At 49.9% G+C, this 13556-nt stretch overlaps 1 protein-coding gene across 2 annotated transcripts in view; it reads left to right on the top strand.

The window, feature by feature from the left end:
- The window catches only part of RIN3 (Ras and Rab interactor 3), a 185471-nt gene that overhangs the window by 31522 nt on the left and 140393 nt on the right, over window positions 1–13556 (top strand). For both annotated transcript variants that reach the window (XM_023205504.3, XM_023205505.2), the window contains exon 2: window positions 8483–8687. In XM_023205504.3, coding sequence (XP_023061272.2) covers window positions 8483–8687 — 205 coding nt within the window. The remainder of the gene's footprint in view (window positions 1–8482; window positions 8688–13556) is intronic.

The raw sequence follows: 13556 nt of genomic DNA, 5'->3' as shown, positions 1-13556 counted from the left end.
GAGCTGGAAGAGTAAAGTGGTGAGAAGCATAGACTCTGGAGCCAGAGTGCCAGGGTTTGAATCGCAGTTCTGTCACTTCCTGGCGTGTGACCTTTGGTGAATTATTTAACCTCTCTGTGCCTCTGTGTCTTCGTCTTTACATGAGACCACTAGGGGTAGGGTAGGTATATTCGGTTCCTAGGGCTGCAGTAGCAAGTTACCACTAACTTTGCAGCTTAAAGCAGCAGAAATTTATTTTCTTGTGGTTCTCAAGGCCAGAAATCCAAAACCAAGGTTTCAGCTGGGCAGGTTCCATCTGGAGGCTTTAAGGGAGGATCCATCCCATGCCTCTCCCCCAGCTCCTGGTAGTGGCTGTCTACCTCTGGCACTCCTTGGCTTGAGGCGTCATAACTCCAGTCTCTGCCTCTGCCTTCACACAGATCTCATCTGTGTCTCTCTGTCTTCTTACAGGGACACCTCTCATTGGAGTCTCACTCTAAATTTAGGAGGATCTCATCTCAGTAGCCTAAATTATATCTGCAAAGATCCTTTTCCCAAATAAGGTCACATGTACAAGTACTGGGGTTAGGATTTGGACATGTCTTCTCATGGGACACAGTTCAACCTCTGAGGTTGAATCAGGCAGGTGTGAGGATGACTGAATTAACAGGATTTGGGGACCCGCAGTGGGCACGGTATGGCGTGGACTATGAATACATGAAACAGGCAAGTGGCTGCCCTGGCTGGCATCACCAGGGCTCCTTCCCACGCCGGCCCCTGCACTCCCTCTGTGTTCTCATGGTGCTTTGTCCAGAGGGACCTGGCCATCCTGTAACATTTATCACCAGAGCCACACTGGCTTCTACTGACCCGAGAGCCCTCTAAGCCCAGGGACCAGGCCTCTCCATTCCTATAGCCTCCTTTGTCTTGTTGAAGCTGGGAGGCCACCCTGCCTTGGGTCAGGATGGTAGGAGGGGTAGTAACGGCCTTTTCCGGTCCTCCCTTTCCGTCACACACTCCCCCCTCCCACTCCCTGGCATGTCCTGGCCAAGTCTATACAGGAAGGCCTCGGTTCCCACCGTGAGGCTGCATTGGAACTCTCTCAGCTGCTTCCTGGGGCTGACATGGGCAGCCCGAAGCCGGCACCCTGTGGAGCTGGGAAACTTCTGCGCCTTTCCCCTACCCCTAATAGGCAGCATCTAGTCAGGGCCATACACCCCAAGCTGCCATACTCATCGCTCTGTCCCCACACTTGGTCAGCCCCTTGGGCCAGCTCTCCACCCTGGAGTGGAGCTTCCCTCTTCTACCCGCCTGGCTGAATAGGCCTGAATGTAGACACAGGCACTATGCCCAGGAGCTGGGCACACTCAAGGCAATTCCCGCCCTCCTTTAGGGAACTGGTGAGAAAATCCCCATAGAAGCTGAGAGGTTGAGTCCTGCAGCCCAGGAGCTGGGTTTTCCTGAGTGTCTGCTGGCACTGCGTCTGGCAGGGCGGTCTGGGTGGGTGTCCGGCGGCAGCCGTAGGATCAGAAGCCTGTGGGCCTGCTGCTCTGAGCTCACTGCTCTATTCTCCGTGAGTGGGAGAACAACCCGTTGTAGAGCAATTTCTCTTTCTGGTGGAGCTGCTGCAAAGCTTCCAAGGCTCTAACAACGCCTTTCATTATTCAGGGTCCCCGGTTCTGCCTTTGCAGGGTCCTTAGCGGAGCTGGAGTCAACTGGTAAGAGGGAGAGCGTGGGCGTCGAAGTAGCCGGCTCTGCCAACAGATGGCTGATCCGATGCTGGGTGGGCTTAGCGACGGTTCCTGGCAGTTGGAGCTGCTATGGCCAGGCCAGTTGATAAGAGTCATCATAGCTGTAAAACAAAGCCTGCGTGTCACCCACTCTGGGCAATTCCATCTTTGCCATCCTGCCCCAAGTGCCGTCCTTGGCACGGACATTTTCCAATCGGAAATGGACACCCGGGAACTCCAGTGACCTGTGGCAGCTGCCTGGCTCTGCCACCCTTCTTAGGCCTGGACGGAGAAGATGCCATGTCACTTTGTCCCTTAAGAGCCCTGTTACTTCTGGGACCCAGTTCAAGGTCCATACTTCCCTAACTCCCGCTGTTTCTTCTCTAACTTCTAGACATTGCTCGAAGCCAAGGGGCTGCAGCCTTTGACCTTTTACAGATTCCTCTCCACCCGGAGATCCTTGCATCTGCCTACCCTCCTGGGGGCCCTGAGCAGGTCTCTGGGAGGGCCCTTTGTTCCAGCCACACTGGACCACCCAGAGGGGAATGAGAGCATCACAAGGGTTGGGCAATTCCTGGAAAGCTGAGGCTTAGGGGCCTTTGTCCTCGTTGGTGTTTAGTCTGAGCCCGCAGGCTGGCACCTTCAGCCCTCAGTGCTCCGAGGGGCCTGGAGGTGCCTGGGATGATCCTAGGCCTTGTTGTCTTTGCACAGGGTGGGAAAGGGATCCTTCCAGTGGTTTGTTTCTCTGTCTGTGCCAAGCCGTGTGGTTCCCAGGCACTTGAAATTGTGGGTTACCCTGGGGACAGATGTTCGGCACAAGACAAGCAACACACAGATGTGGGCCGCAGTCACGTCAATCAAATGTGCTTAGTCCCAAAATCAAGGCTTTAAAGTGAGAGAACTGTAGCAGGAAGAGGAAGAAGCATTTATAACTTGGGGGTTGGAGGGTTGGAAAAACTGTAACATTTACTGAATAGTGTGTCAGGCACTATGCTATCTAGTTGACAACTCATGAAATTTTCCCAGTAACCCTCTTAAATAAAGACAACTACGTTGTTTTTACTTATTTTTATTTTTGTTTAATTTTATTTATTTATTTATTTATTTATTCATTCATTCATTCATTCATTCATTTTGAGACAGGGTCTTGTTCTGTTACCCAGGCTGGAATACAGTGAGGCGATCTCAGCTCAATGCAGCCTCCACCTCCAGGCTCAAGCAGTCCTCCTACTTTAGCTTCCTGAGTATCTGGAACTGCATGGGGCACATGCCATCATGCCTGGCTAATTTTTCAAAAAATTTTTTGTAGAGATGTGGTCTCACTATATTTCCCAGGCTGGTCTCAAACTCCTGGGCTCAGACAACCTTCCTGCCTTAACCTTAATCCCAAAATGTTTGGATTACAGGTGTGAGCCACAGCGCCCAGCTTATTATGTTTTCACAGGTGATTAAACTGAAGCCCAGAGAGGTACAGTATTAATAACTGGCCAGAGGTCACACAGCCTGCATTCAAACCCAAGGCTTCTAATACAGCTGGCAGGCTTCATCTGAAGCGGACTTAAAGGATGCGAAGAACTGTTTTCCCAGTAGTTCACTATTAAAAATTTAGAAGATACAGAAGCCTTGAAAGAACTTTGCAGTAAACACCCATACACCCACCAGTAACCCTCAGTGTTTTTCTCTGTTTTGTTACATATCTTTACCCATCCATGAATGTACCTTATTTTTTAATGTATTTCATAGAAAGCTGCAGACCACCCCCTGAATGTTAGCATGACTAACTAGAGTTAACTAGAGTTTAGTATTTAGTTAGGATTATCTTTTATTCTTTTGGTGTAAAATTTGCATGTGGTAAAAGTGAATGCACACATCTAAGTACACTGTTTGAACTTCATATAAATGGATTCATGCCATATGTACTTTTTTGCATTTGGCTTCTTTGACTCAGCATAATGCTTCTGAGATTCATTCATGTGGTTGTGCATATGGATAATTCCTTTTCATTGCTGACTACTGGCCCATTGTGTGGACATGCCACAGTTTCTTTATCCATTCCGCCACTGATGGGCACTGGAACCAGGTTGTATTGAGGTATTAGGAGGAGAGCTGCTTTGACATTTGTGTGCAAGTCTTTCTGCACATATACTTTCATTTCCCTCTGTTGTATACCCAGGAGTGGAATCACTGGGCTACAGGGTAGGTATATGTTTAGGTTTATTAAAAAGTGCCATATCTTTGTCTAAAGTGCTTGTACCAATGTACGTTCTCCCCAAGAGTACACTAGCATTCTGATTACTTCCCATTCTCACCACTATGTGATATTGTCAGTCATTTTAATTTTAGCCATTCTAGTGGTTGTGCCGTGGTATCGCATTGTGGTTTTAATTTGCATTTCCCTAATGACTAATGACTTTGAGCTCTTTTTCACCTGCTTATTGTCCATTTGTATGTCTTCTTCTTTGAAGTATCTGTTCAAATCTCTTGCCCATTTTGAAAATTGATTTGCTTGCTCTCTGTTGGATGTATGTTTTGCAAATATTTTTCCCCCAGCCTGAGGGGCAGAAGTTTTAAATTGTGATGCAGTCTAACTTATCTATTTTTTCTTTTATGATCATTGCTTTCTATGTCTGGTTTAATACTTTTGCCTACCAGTTGGAAATAATCTTGGGAGGAAGAAATAGACCCTGAAGGAGGTGCAGGTGGACAGAGCAGCATGAGCGTGGGCTCCAGGTGGAGAAGTGCACATTCTCTTGGATGATGGAGAGGAGCCCTTTGTAGGGGGTGTCTGAGGTTGAGAGGCAGAGGCTCAGAAAGGGAATGCCTTAAACATGAGAGGACTGGACTGGATTCTTTAGACGGTAGAATCCATTGCAAGTTTTAGAGCGGGAAGAGACGTGATCACAAGACAGTGAAATGTACAGTCCTCGTGATGTTGGAGCCTGGGGCAGAGTTTCCACTCGGTCACCCTGAGAGCAGTAGCCTCGTGCTTCAGGATGCAGGTGGGACTGCTGGGCTGGCAAGCAGGTTTATCACTGTGGATTCCTGCAGACCCTCCTGGGCCTTGAGACTACCCAGGTCCCCCCACATCTCCATGGGCCCATTTATTCTTGCCAAGGAAGCCTGAGTGCTTGGCTAGGCATGTAGCTAGCTGGAAGCCCAGCCCCTTCCCCCAGCCCTGGGGAGGGCTTATACATGTGGATTTAGAGCCAGTGCTCCCTGTGGCTCCAGATGCTCATGGGACCCTCCCCCTGCCCCCTCTGCCCTCACCTCCTCCCACTCTCACCCGTCTCTCACTGTCCCTCCTTGCATTTGCTCCAGGAGCAGGAACTGGAGGCTTGGGAGTTTGCTTTTCCTCCTACCCAGAAATCACTTCCCCAGATACCTGCAGCCAGGCATTTATTCCACAATCACCTTTTCCGGGCGTCTTCCCTGGCCACCCAGTTTGGAACTGTCCCCCGTCCCCTTTCCTCTTCTTCTTTGGTGGTATTACCATCTGACATCCTCTAGTCACCCATTTGCCTTGTTTATTGCCCATCTACTCCCCTAGAATGTAAATACCATGAAGGTTTCGGGGTTGTTTTTTAACTCTTTTGTTCACTGCTCTAACCTGTGCCTGCAACAGCATTTGACATTGGCAGGTCCACAGAAACTAAGCACGGCCCGAGTGAATGAGAGGCCCACCCTCTCCTTACTCCCGGAACCTCTCTGTTTGATTGCAGCTTTGGTTCTGCAGGTAAAAAAAAAAAAAAAAAAAATGAGGATGAGCCCAGGTCACACCTAGGGCCACCCAGCAAATAGAGGAAGCTTCCTTCTCCCAGTCCCCATTGCACAGATGAGGAAACAGACTTCGAGAGGGAGTGGCTAAGTGCTAAGCCATAGTTTGTGGCAAAGAAGAAATGAAGCCAATTGCCCTGACTCCCTGCTATTGAAAGTCCTAATTGGCCTGGGGGAGGCTGGGGCCCAGGCAGGGATGTTTAAGGATGATTATAGCGTCTTTTGGTGCCAGAACATATCTTTGTGTTTCCAAGTGGGGTTGGAGAAGCCTGCAGCCCAGGGGGTTTCTTTTCTTTTCTGGGAAATTCAGACCTCCATCATTTTAACTTTTCCCACACGAGATGCTGGGACCACACTCAGGGCCTGGGAAGTGGTTACATCAGTATCAGCCAGGCCGCCCTGGCCTTGAGCTCCAAGTGAGACTGTTCGGCCCCAATTCCACAGCCTGTGGACTTGCACAGAGCCGTCCTACCCCGCCCCCACCAGCCCCAGGATTCCTGCCATTCTCCGGGACACTCATGTCTTCCTGGTGACCTGGCTCCTTCTTCTATGTAGGCTGCAGGCTGTGGACTAAGAGGAGAAATCCACAGGCAGCCAGGAGCACACACAACATTCATGAGGGTCAAGGCTCCCCGGAGGATGTGGGAGGGAATTTTCTCCCCGGGTGCAGACAACTTCACACTGACCTTCACACACCCCTCCTCATGACAGGCAGTCCCAGTCAGTGCTCTCAAAAACCCACTGCTGAAAATGCACAACACTGCTGCGCCTGTTTAATCCAACGCTGCCTAACCCCTCCACCACCCTGAGAACCCCCAGGGCCCCCAGAGCCCCGCCCACAGGGGTAGTTCCACTTTCCTGTGCCCTTTTACAGGGCTTACCCTGGCCTCATCCCCCGCCTCCTCCGAGAGTCTCCTTACAGCACATGCCCTGGATGCTTCTGGAACCAATGCCAACCTTGATCCCTGGTACCCCTGGGCAGCATCACAGAGACACAGGGCAAGATGGAAGGCACCACCCACAGCTTCGTGGCTTTCTGAGTACCCTCGTCTGTCTGATTAAGGCTTTCACCCCTGCAGGTACCTTGAGAGACCTGGTGCCTTCGGTAGAAAGTAGACGGATCTTCCGGCCCACCCGACTCAGGATGTGAGGCTCCGAGATGTTGTTCCTCCTTGTCTGAAATCAAAACCAGCGTGTGTGTGTTGGGATGCGGAAGGCAAACATGAGGGTCTTGGGGCGGGTCTGGGATCTCTTAAACCAGACAGAACCGTAAACAGTAGGCAGAGCCCATTTCCCAGCAAAGCCCTCAGTTTGATTTTGCTGTTTCTTGGGTCTGTGATCCTCCTTCCCCCACTGTGCTGTGTTGACACATCCTCAGGTACTGTTGACTGGGAAGGGGTAAGAAGGAACTTTCTAGAACTGTCCTATATCAGCACCATCCAATGGAAATCTAATGCAAGCCACATATGTCATTCTAAATGTTCTAGCAGCCATAATAAAACAGGCAAGGTAATTTTAATAATGTTTTATTTAACCTGACACATTTAAAATATCTTGCTGGGTGTGATGGTTCATACCTGTAATCCCAGCACATTGGGAGACCAAGGTGGGTGGGTCACTTGAGGTCAGGAGTTCAAGACCAGTCTGGCCAACATGGTGAAACCCCGTCTCTACTAAAAAAAATACAAAACTTAGCTGGGCGTGGTGGTGCACACCTGTAATTCCAGCTACTTGGGAGGTTGAAGCAGGAGGATCACTTGACCCCAAGAGGCAGAGGCTGTAGTAAGCTGAGATCATGCCACTGCATTCTAGCCTGCGCAACAGAGCAAGAATCTGTCTTAAAAAAAAATTATCTTGACATGTAAACAATAAAAATATTAATGAGCTATTTTACATTCTTTTTGTCTTTGAAATCCTGTGTATATCTTGTGCTTACAGTACTTGTCAATTCAGACAAGCCACTTTTAAGAGCTCAATAATCACTTCTGGCTAGTGGCTATGGCAGCGCAGATCTCGCTATCTTGATCTGGGTGGTAGTTACACAGGTGTAGACATGTGTAAAAATGTGGCTAGCTGTACACTCAAGATGTGTGCATTTCACTGTGTGTGTTACTCTTTAAAAGTTTTTAAAAATCCTCTTCAAGGCTCTGCTCAAATGCCACCCATTTTCCTCAACCCACCCTGGGTTGCAATTAGCTACTTCTGTTGCATTGTGCTTCTGTTAGATTTATACTTGTACTCTAGCTGTGTCTCGCCGTTTCCTCACAGACTGAAGTCTTGGCTCTCACAGACCCAAGAAACAGCAAAATCAAACTGAGGGCTTCGCTGGGAAATGGGCATTGCCTACTGTTGACAGTTCTGTCTGGTTTAAGAGATCCCAGACTTGGCCGGGCGCGGTGGCTCAAGCCTATAATCCCAGCACTTTGGGAGGCTGAGACGGGCAGATCACGAGGTCAGGAGATCGTAGACCATCCTGGCTAACACAGTGAAACCCCGTCTCTACTAAAAAAACACAAAAAACTAGCCAGACGAGGTGGCGGGCGCCTGTAGTCCCAGCTACTCCGGAGGCTGAGGCAGGAGAATGGCGTGAACCCAGGAGGCGGAGTTTGCGGTAAGCCGAGATCCACTGCACTCCAGCCTGGGTGACAAAGCGCGACCCCACCAAAAAAAAAAAAAAAAAAAAAGAGAGATCCCAGACTCTCCCCAAGACCCTGACATTTGCCTACCCCATCCCAACACAGGCTGGTTCTGATTCCAGAAAAGGAGGAACAACATCTTGGAGCCTCACATCCTGAGTCAGGTGGGCTGAGGTGTGTTTCCTATATAAGCGCCCTAAGGTGAAGACCTTGGTTTGTTGATTTTTTTTTTTTTTAATTCTCCAGAGGGCCACAGACTTCCTAATGCTGAATAAGTAAGCATGGCTGAATGGAATCCCCAGGTGTTGTAAACCCTCTCTGGGTTGGCTGCAGGATGGCTGATCATTTGACTCTGTTTTTCAGTCCGGTTCCAGTTGTTGGCAAAGGAGAGGAAGAGGAAGAGGAAGATGGCATGGGGCTTTGTCTGCCAGCCACCCCGAAGAACTGCCTTCCTCGCCGCCGGGGCATCAGCATCCTGGAGAAGCTCATCAAAACATGCCCGGTGTGGCTGCAGCTGAGTCTGGGCCAGGCAGAGGTGGCCAGGATCCTGCACCGGGTGGTGGCCGGGGTGAGTGGGGCTGTCTCCCATTGGTAGGCACACACACACCTGTGAGGAACTCAGGCGTGCTCCACACCTGCCCTGGCTCCCACATGGAAACAGCTACCACACAGATGGCTACCTGTTTATTTCCCTTTCCTATATTTGTCAGCTTTTTGACCACAATTTTTTCCCAGAACACAGACATGGGGGGCTGGTGAGAGGCCTGGTTTCTGCTTTGGGGAGCAGCTGTTCATGGCTGGAGAGCAGGGAGTGGGTGGCTTGCAGGCTCTCTGGGCATTTGGGCACCTGAGAGGCAGGACTGATGCAGTCAGGAGGACCATGCTGGCCTGCTCTGACTTTGAGAGCTCAGCCAGGCATCCAGGGTCTAGAGAGCGTCAATCAGAACTAGGGTAAAAAAGTGGCTTTATGCTCCCTGTTTTACATATGCAAATAAGGGGCTGTGTGATGGAGTCAAAAGATGTTTTGGAGGTCAGGCTCTGTGAGTTGGGCATGCGGCTTAAATTTTCTAAGCCTCACTTTTGTTGCTTTGAAATAGGGGCATTCACACTGCCCCCAAGGCTCTTGTTCATATTGCATGGGAAGACAGATGATGGATGAATGGATGGATGGATGGACAGATGGACGGACAGACAGACAGATGCACAGATAGATGGATAGACATATGGACATACAGACAAATAAACAACATATAAGCAGGTGATAGATGATGAAATATGAGTCAGAGCTCATCATATGTTCCTTTCACCTCCCACACACATTTTCTCCTGTACGATGCTTCCTTTTAAAAACAACTTGAATTTGTTTAATTACCAAAGTGATACACATGTATGTTCATCATTTAACAAAAACCCAAGCTGGACAGAAATGTAAAAAGTAAAGATCTTTTCCACCTACTCTAACCAAACTCACTCCCCAGAAGTTTTTTCTTTTTTTAATTGAGATGAAATTCATATAACATAAAATTAGCCATTTAAAAGTATACAGTTCAGTGACATTTAGTACAGACACAATGTGGTACAACCACCACCTCATCTATTTAGTTCCAAAACATCTCATCATTCAAAACAAAGCCCCACGCTCCCCCCACCCTTCCCCTCCTGCAGCCCCGTAACCACCAGTCTGCCTCCAAAGTCACATTGCATGCGTTACGTCTGTCCGCACATTTTCCGTGCGTGTTAATGCCTCTATAGCAGCAAGCATTCACTGAGTACTTGCTTTGCTCCAGGCAGTCTTGCAAGTTCTTCATGTGAATCTGCCCATTTAACCTCACAGCAGCCCTAGGAGGTAGACGTTGCCGCCTTACCCATTTTATAGATGAGGTAACTGCAGTACAAAGACATTGAGTGCCCTCCCCCAGGGGACACAGTGAGTAAATAGCAGAGTGGGAATCTGGACCCAGGCAGTCTGGGTGCCCTGTGCTGTGTTGAGCACACAAGTCTTATTTGGCTTAGCTAGACTCATGTCCCCCAGCCACTGTGTACTTTTGATGGTCTCTCCCCTGCTGTGGTTGTGGAACTTGTCTGCCTCCCAGGAAGAGTCCAGACGTGTAAGTACAGGGCTCAGATGGCGAATGGACTCGTTCGCCTCAGACTAGGTAAAATGCATCAAATCGCCAGTTGGACCTGAAAATCGGAATTACCAGAACTTATCGGGCCTTCTGCCAAGTCCCAACCTCCCCTTGCCACAGAGGCCCCGTCACAGGGAGTGGGGACTGTGGTGGCCGGGAAGCACTGCAGTGTCCTGCCAAGACCAGGCAGACTACTGGCCTGGCAAGGACTGGTAGAAAATAAAACCAGGGTCTCCTGGCAGTGGGTGTTCAGCCGGCACCCCCTCTGATCCCCAGCTGCCCTGATAGGTGCTCAGAAATGAGCTTCCCACCCCTGCTGGGAGGATGCAGCTCAAAACCAGCCCAAGGGGAAAGTTTTTGATGCCAAGGGACGACCATGTTCTGGATTTTTCTTGGTCATCAAGAAGGGCGTGTCCAGAGCAAGTGTGTGGATGGGAATTACCAGACAGTGGGGGGTGGTCCCAAGAGAAGGTGCTGGCTCTCCAGAGCAAGCTGGGTGGGGCATAGTCATGACTGCTCTGTCAAAAGATTCAGTCCTCTCTTCAGAAACTTAGCCTGGGCGAGGTGGCTCATGCCACCTCATTTTAGGAGGCCACAGCAGGGGAATTCCTCGAACCCAGGAGTTCAAGACCAGCCTGGGCAACATGGCGAGACCCCATCTCTACAAAAAATACAAAAATTAGCCAGGCACAGTGGCGCGAACCTGTAATCCCAGCTACTCGGGAGGCTGAGGTGTGAGAATCACTTGAACCTGGGAGGTAGAAGTTGCAGTGAGCCCAGATCACGCCACTGCACTCCAGCCCAGGTGACAGAGTGAGACTGACAAAAAAAAAAAAAAAAAAAGAAAAAAAAAAGATTAAAAAGTTTAAAATAAGTACAACTGAAAATAACTGTAGTGGTTCCTTTTGGAGAATGCTTAGTAATTCCAGGCTCTGTGCTTTGCAGATACCATCTTGCAGTCATCCTGTGAGGTCAACTCGGCCATTATACCCATTTTACAGATAATGAAACTGAGGCTAAGAGGAGTGCTTTAGTTTGGGTTTCCCCAGAAGCAGACCCTGAGACAAGGATTTGAGTGCAAGTGGATTATTTGGGTAGCAACCCCAGGAAGCACCAGTAGGGGAACCAAGCCAGGGGAAGGGACTGATGCCAATAAAAGGTACATTGTCATGAGAGTTACCCTTGGGGGCAACTGGAGCTGAATCCTGCTGGGGAACTCTGGGAGCCAGTGTGGAACACACATCTCGTGGTTATCCCACCCGAGGGGTGATGGAGCTCATATTATTCACCAACTCCTGATAGTCGTGAGCTGTGAGGATGCATCTTCCAGCACATTCTCTCTTCCTTTTTTTTTCTTTTCCTTTCTTTTCTTTTTTCTTTTTTTGTGAGACAGAGTCTTGCTCTGTTGCCCAGGCTGCAGTGCAGTGGCACAATCTCAGCTCACTGCAACCTCCACCTCCTGGGTTCAAGCAATTCTCCTGCCTCAGCCTCCTGAGTAGCTGAGACTACAGGCATGTGCCACCACACCTGGCTAATTTTGTATTTTTAGTAGAGATAGGGTTTCACCATGTTGGCCAGGCTGGTCTCGAACTCCTGACCTCAGGGGATCCTCCCGCCTCGGCCTCCCAAAGTGCTGGGAGTACAGGTGTGAGCCACCATGCCCGGCCCCCTTCTCTCTTCCTGGACTGTAAGATCTGACTCTTGCCAGAAATGGTCCTTGGGTGAAGAGATGCAGAGCTGGCTAGTGGAAGGAGGGCTGGAGTCGACTAAAAAGATAAGGCTCCACAGGGATGGGTGGGACACCAGCCATACCTACCACTAGAGTGGGCTAACTTTCCCAGATATCATACAGCTAGTGAGGTACAGGGCTGAGGTTTGAACCGAGGCCTAGCAAGGCTCAAGCCCATCCCTCCAGAAGTGAGTAGCAGGAAAGACATGAAGGTAATTTTCTGAGATCAACCAGTACTGAATGGGTTTGGATATGAGCCACGTTTATAAAGATGGGTAAGATACAGTCTTACCACTGTCTTCTCCAAGGGTCGGGTGGGGACTCCATGCACAAATAGGAGCTATAAAGGTACCAGGAGGGGATAGCTAAGTGCTTTGTGAAAGGCAGTGCGGCGAGTTACCTGGAGCAGGAAGAGAGCACATCCAGGTGGGGTGATCTGGGCAGACTTCCTGGAGGAGGCAGACACCAAGCTGGGTCATGAAGGATGTATCGGCAGGATGGGATGGGGGAGCTCACAGAGTCTGCTAGAGAGTAGCGCGTGATGGAACAGCAAGGGCTAAGGCCCAGAGGTGGACGTGAGCCTGGCTGGGGCCCTTGAGGATGAAAGAGAGTGGCGGGATTAGAGCCTGCTGGAACCCTGGAGAGCAGGACCAAGTTGCATTCATCTACCTGTGACACCATTGACTGATTCGGGTCTGGGAGCACAGAGTGAGCCTGGCACTGATTGTTCACTGGAACAAATGAATGAGGACAGCAGGTGTGCAGGTCTACTTCTTCCAAACGGACAAAGCCAGGCTAGGCTGCTCAGGGCCTGTGGCAAGAGGCAAAGGTCATGGGACTTAGTTCATTTTCTAGGTGAGCACAAGTTAAAGCAAGGCCTTAGGGCTTAATCCCAGCCTCAGTGGTGCAAGAAGCCCCGACACTCCTTCAGCCCCGGCAGGGGAGGCACCCAGGCAGCCGAGGCCCAGAGAACACTGCTACAATCCAGGTGCTGAGTATAGAAGCTGTTGAGACTGCAGGTGATTGCACTAAATGAATCAACCATTCCCTTCCCACTGCCGCCCATTCTCCACCCGCTTCTGAGGGCGCAGCAGCTGGGTCAGCCCTGAGAACAGCAGAGTGGAGGAACTGTGCCATCTGTTGCCTTCCCTGCTGTCTGTCTTTACGCCCCACTCCTCCCGTGCACCTCTATATTTTCAAGCATAAGGAAGGCCCTGAGTGCATGTGCTGGTACAAAGATTGGCAACTTTTACCCAGTTGCTATATGCATGATCTTACTTGATCCTCAGCAATTTCTATCAGGTAGGCGTTAGTGTTCCCATTTTCAGATGAGGAAACAGAGGCACAGAGAAGTCAACTCATTTGCCTGAAGTCACACAGCTGGTGAAAGCAGAGTCTGTGTGGTGTGATCTTCAGCTGGCAAGGCCCTTTGCTACACAATAGCGCTCCCACGGAACCGGCATCCATGCAACGATGTCATTGTTTCTAAAGATACACTAGGCTGGGCACGGTGGCTCATGCCTATAATCCCAGCCCTTTGGGAGGCCAAGGAGGGTGGATCACCTGAGGTCAGGAGTTC

Source organism: Piliocolobus tephrosceles, chromosome 6 (genome assembly GCF_002776525.5).
Source record: "Piliocolobus tephrosceles isolate RC106 chromosome 6, ASM277652v3, whole genome shotgun sequence".
NCBI lineage: Eukaryota > Metazoa > Chordata > Mammalia > Primates > Cercopithecidae > Piliocolobus > Piliocolobus tephrosceles.
This window is presented reverse-complemented; position numbering and strand designations above follow the sequence as displayed.